This window comes from Urtica dioica, chromosome 12 (assembly GCF_054948205.1).
Source record: "Urtica dioica subsp. dioica isolate 48M chromosome 12, U.dioica_male_clone48M_v1_H2, whole genome shotgun sequence".
Taxonomy (NCBI): domain Eukaryota; kingdom Viridiplantae; phylum Streptophyta; class Magnoliopsida; order Rosales; family Urticaceae; genus Urtica; species Urtica dioica.
Genome location: NC_142767.1, coordinates 15,152,383 through 15,156,944, shown reverse-complemented (window position 1 = coordinate 15,156,944; position 4,562 = coordinate 15,152,383). Strand labels below are relative to the sequence as shown.

The 4,562-nt window shown below is 39.9% G+C and overlaps 1 protein-coding gene across 1 annotated transcript; it reads left to right on the top strand.

The window, feature by feature from the left end:
• The first annotated feature begins 210 nt into the window (after positions 1–210).
• Positions 211–4,015, top strand: BPM3 (BTB/POZ/MATH-domains containing protein). The gene is made up of 4 exons (XM_089602972.1): positions 211–792; positions 1,821–2,169; positions 2,269–2,545; positions 3,499–4,015. Exons 1-4 carry the CDS (start codon positions 437–439, stop codon positions 3,720–3,722), a joined length of 1,206 nt encoding a protein of 401 aa, XP_089459098.1. The 5' UTR covers positions 211–436; the 3' UTR covers positions 3,723–4,015.
• The last annotated feature ends 547 nt before the right edge of the window (positions 4,016–4,562 follow it).

Genomic DNA, 4,562 nt, shown 5'->3' with positions numbered 1-4,562 from the left:
TTAAGGGGACAAAAATATGATTTATTCAATATCTAATTAAAAGACGGAAAATGTAGAAGTAAAAAAGTTTCTCTGTAGGTAAATATATAAAAGTAATAGATTTTTGCTTACACCAATTTAAGTTTGAAAACACGGTGAGAGAGAGAGAGAGAGAGAGAGAGAGAGAGAGAGAGAGAGAGACTTCAAATAACATAAGTTAAAGAAAAACACTTTCAAAAGTTAAAGAGGGGAGAGTCTTTGAGAAAAAAGAAGTGTTTGGGAGAAAAAATAAAGAACTCTTCTTTGACTCTCTGAAAGAAAAATATCCCGTTTTCTCTGTAAGTAAACCCTCTTTTTTTTTTCCTTCCTCTCTCCAGAAATCATCTCAGGTCAGGTTGGGTCCGGTTCTCCCCTCCGATCGTGGTGGTGGGGCTGAGGAGTGAATGCGGGCAGATCGATGGCGTCGGGGTCGCGGTCGGTGAGCGAGACGGTGAAGGGTTCGCACGAGTTCACAATAAAGGGGTATTCTCTGGCGAAGGGCATGGGAGCCGGGAAGTACATCGCGAGCGACACGTTCAGCGTCGGAGGGTACGAGTGGGCGATCTACTTTTACCCTGACGGAAAGAACCCCGAAGACAACGCCGTCTACGTCTCCGTCTTCATCGCCCTCGCCAGCGACGGCTCCGACGTCCGAGCCCTCTTCGAGCTCACCCTCCTCGACCAGACCCCCAACCAGAAGCACAAGGTCCACACCCACTTCGACCGCTCTCTCGACACCTGTCCCTATTCCCTCAAGTACCGTGGAAGCATGTGGTATCTCATTTCTCTCTCTCTCTCTCTCTCTCTCTCTCTCTCTTAGGGTTTCTCAGGTCATTTCTCGGCGTTGAATTGAATTTTCAATTACACATGATTCAGATCCTTAATGATATTTAACTGAAAAAATTGTACAAAATAGTCATTTGAAACTTATTAATTAGCAAAATAGCCAAAACTTCAATTTTTCAAATTTTTTTTGACAACCAAGATTAAATTTTTTTACTATTATTATAAACAATTTATCCCTTTCAAAAATCTTCGAGTAAAAAAAAATTTGGAAACCATATCAATGCACATTTTGACTATTTCATTAATTTAAGACAAGTTTTTGGTTATTTTGCAAATTCATAACTTTAAAGTGACTATTTAGCTAGATCATCCATTTATTGCTCATTTTATTTTGTAATTATGTATAGGAGTTTGTTTAGGATTGCAAATCAGAGTACTTATGTCTTTCCATATATGTAGTCCTATATATGTATAATGCCTTTTTATGCGATTATTGGATCACATGGCTGGGTAGTTAATTATGTATTCTCATTTGTTAATGCTAGCATTCATGTAGTTAGTTTAGTAGTTTATTGCTGATTTTATTTTGTAATTATGTATAGGATTACAAATCAGAGTCCTTAAGTCTTTCCATATATGTAGTCCTATATGTATAATGCCTTTTTATGCGATAATTGGATCACATGGTTGGGTAGTTAATTATATATGCTCAGTTGTTATTGCTAGCATTTATAGATTGATTACGTAGTTAATCAAGTCATTTACTGCTGATTTTATTTTATTTTATCTTGTAATTATGTATCCCTGATCTACAGGACTCTGTTTAGGGTTACAAATGAGATCATTGGAATAATGCTTATTGTTATTAGCTCATAGGATAAGGCTTGGTGTTCATTTGACATATAACAAATTAACTAACTAACTACAATTTAGAAGACTCTTGACTATTTGACAAAGTTGTGTCATTTTTTAGCTTTCTTTGAATGCTCGGGGTTTCTTCTCTGGATTGACATCAGGGGGTACAAGCGCTTTTACCGAAGAGCGGCGGTGGAAACTTCCGACTATCTCAAGGATGACTGCCTTATAATGAAGTGCACCGTGGGAGTGGTGAGAACTCAGCTGGAGGGACCAAAACAGCTGTCCGTGACTGTGCCTCCGTCGGACATGGGCCGGGATTTCAGGGTTCTGCTAGATTCCGAGGCTGGCTGTGATGTGGTTTTCAAGGTAGGCGACGAGGAATACAAAGCCCACAAGTTGGTACTAGCTGCTCGTTCCCCGGTTTTCAGAGCTCAGTTCTTCGGCCTCGTTGGAGATCCCAATATCGATAAAGTCGTCGTTGAGGATGTCGAGCCCTTTATCTTTAAGGTGACGGTTCTTAACTGTATTTCTCACCACCATCGATCCAATTTTTTTATTTTTTTATTTTTTTATTTCTGTTAATTTGTCTCATTTTTTTGTTTGCAGGCAATGCTTCTTTTCATTTACAGCGACGAAATTCCAGATGTATACGAAGTGATGGGATCGTCGGCTGTTTGCACAGACACTGTTATGGTGCAGCATCTATTGGCCGCTGCCGATCTTTACGACATCGACCGACTGAAATTGCTTTGCGAATCGAAATTGTGTGAAGGAATCTGCACCGATACGGTGGCGACCACGCTTTCCCTTAGCGAGCAACATAATTGCCCGCAGCTCAAGAGTGCATGTCTGAAATTCGCAGCAAACCCAGGAAACTTGGCAGGTGGGTTTTTCCTAAAAAAAAACATAAAATTTTTGCCTCTGTAATTATTTTATCATGTATACTAGGCGTGGCAATTCGGGTTACGTGTCGTGTCTTATTCGTTTTCATGTATTTTTTGACACACCCAGACACGACCCATTTATTAATCGTGTCTAGGAGCAAAACCCAAACACGACCCACTATTTTTTTGCCAAACCCAGACACAACCCACTGAGACCCATTTATTAATTGTGTTTTAATGGACTATGTAACCCACGAACCCACTTAGACCTACATACCCATTTAGACCACTAAACCCATTTGAGCACGCGATGAGAGAAGGCAAAACGTCTCTGCTCTAGAGATTCCACGTAGCAAGTGGAAATTTTTATTAATTTATTTTGGAAATATACAACTAACTCATTGATGTAAAGTGGATACACTTCACTTATAATCTGTATATAATATTTAGTCTTATAATTTAATTTAATAATTTTTAATATTTTAATTGGGTCATTATGGTTCTTGATCGTGTTTACCCATTAACAACCCATTTAATATTTGTGTCTAATTAGGTTCCAATGAGTTGTCGTGTTCACCGTTATTTAATCGTGTTCGACACGGATGGACCCATATCCATTTAAGATCGACCCATTCCCATTTACACCGTATCGTAACCGTGTCGTGTTTCGTGTACGGTCCCAAATTGCCACCCCCAATGTATACACATATCAGTACATCATTACTATTAGAAAAATCCCACAGACTAAGCCATTTGAAACGTTGTATTTGTAATCTAGCCAACTATTTAAATATGTTTAAAATCTAGCCACATTTGGTGTCGTGGCCTCATTAATCGGATGGTATTTTATAAGATTGTCCTTGACATTTTTCATATGTTAATTTGGGTAAATATACGTTAATTTTGGTAAATGGCTAATTTGGGTAATTTTGGTAAATATGCGTGTTTACAGCGGTGATGCAGTCGGAAGGGTTTAAGCAGTTGGAGGAGAGGTGTCCGTCGATACTGTCGGAGCTGTTGAAGACGTTTGCATCGGTGGACGAGAGTTTGACGATGCGGCTCGGCAGGAAAAGGAGCGGCAGTGTCTTGGGGCTCGATCTCGCAGCCGAGGGAAGTGGCGGCGCCGGCTCTGAGTCTGTCAACCCCAACGCCAGGCGTCAAAGGCGGCGGATCTGAACGAACGCTCCTTGCTGAACCAAAGAAACACTAAGCTGTGTTCGGTTAATGAGCAAACAATGTTTTGTAATGTACACACAGGTACGGCTTTTATATACAAAAGCCCCATCCGTGCCATTCGCAAATTCTCAACTTTGGATATATCACCTTTTCCTTCTAGATTTAGATTTTCAGTTTAGAATTTGCCTAGTTTTGCTCGTGTTTATAATTGTGTATTGTATTCACCCTCGAACAAAATGATAAAGGAAAAAAAAAAAAAAAACTATTTTACTTAATTACTGTAGTTTGTACCATCTCTTTTCACTTGGTTGTCTTTGAATGTGTGTTCATTTATTTTTTTTTTCGTATGTACATATCTATATGAAAGAGAGAAAAAGGTAAACGTGAAAGTAAACTTCTGATTGTGGCACGAGTCCTAGATATACTATTTACAGCCACTTCTTTGGAAGGTAAAGGAAACATCTTTTTTTTTTTTTTTTTTTTTTAATTTATGGTCTACTTAATTTTCTTGTCGAGAAGAGAAGCGTTGTTGACCATGGGACGGTAAATTGGAGTGGAAGACGTGGGGTCACGATGGAATTCGGGCCAGAGAAAGGCGCCGATGGCATATTCTCTCTTGTAAGCCAAGTCCCCGTGAGCCGATAGTCCGTACTCAGAGAGGAGTTGATCGAGTTTCCACTCGGGCATGTCGAGATAGTCCTCCTTGGTGTACCTCGGGTAGTGAAGTGGCATCTGAAACCATGTCACTCCACTCTCTGCGGTGCTCTTTTTGAGGCTTCCCATCGGAACACACACTTCTTGAGGCTTTGTTTTTCTTGGGGTTGTGGTGATGGTGAAAAG

Excerpts from the sequence above, each read along its gene's own strand:
- BPM3 (XM_089602972.1), top strand. The coding sequence starts at position 437 with ATGGCGTCGGGGTCGCGGTCGGTGAGCGAGACGGTGAAGGGTTCGCAC. Across the intron at positions 793-1,820 it reads AAGTACCGTGGAAGCATGTG|GGGGTACAAGCGCTTTTACC; the intron begins GTATCTCATTTC and ends GATTGACATCAG. Across the intron at positions 2,170-2,268 it reads TCGAGCCCTTTATCTTTAAG|GCAATGCTTCTTTTCATTTA; the intron begins GTGACGGTTCTT and ends TTTTGTTTGCAG.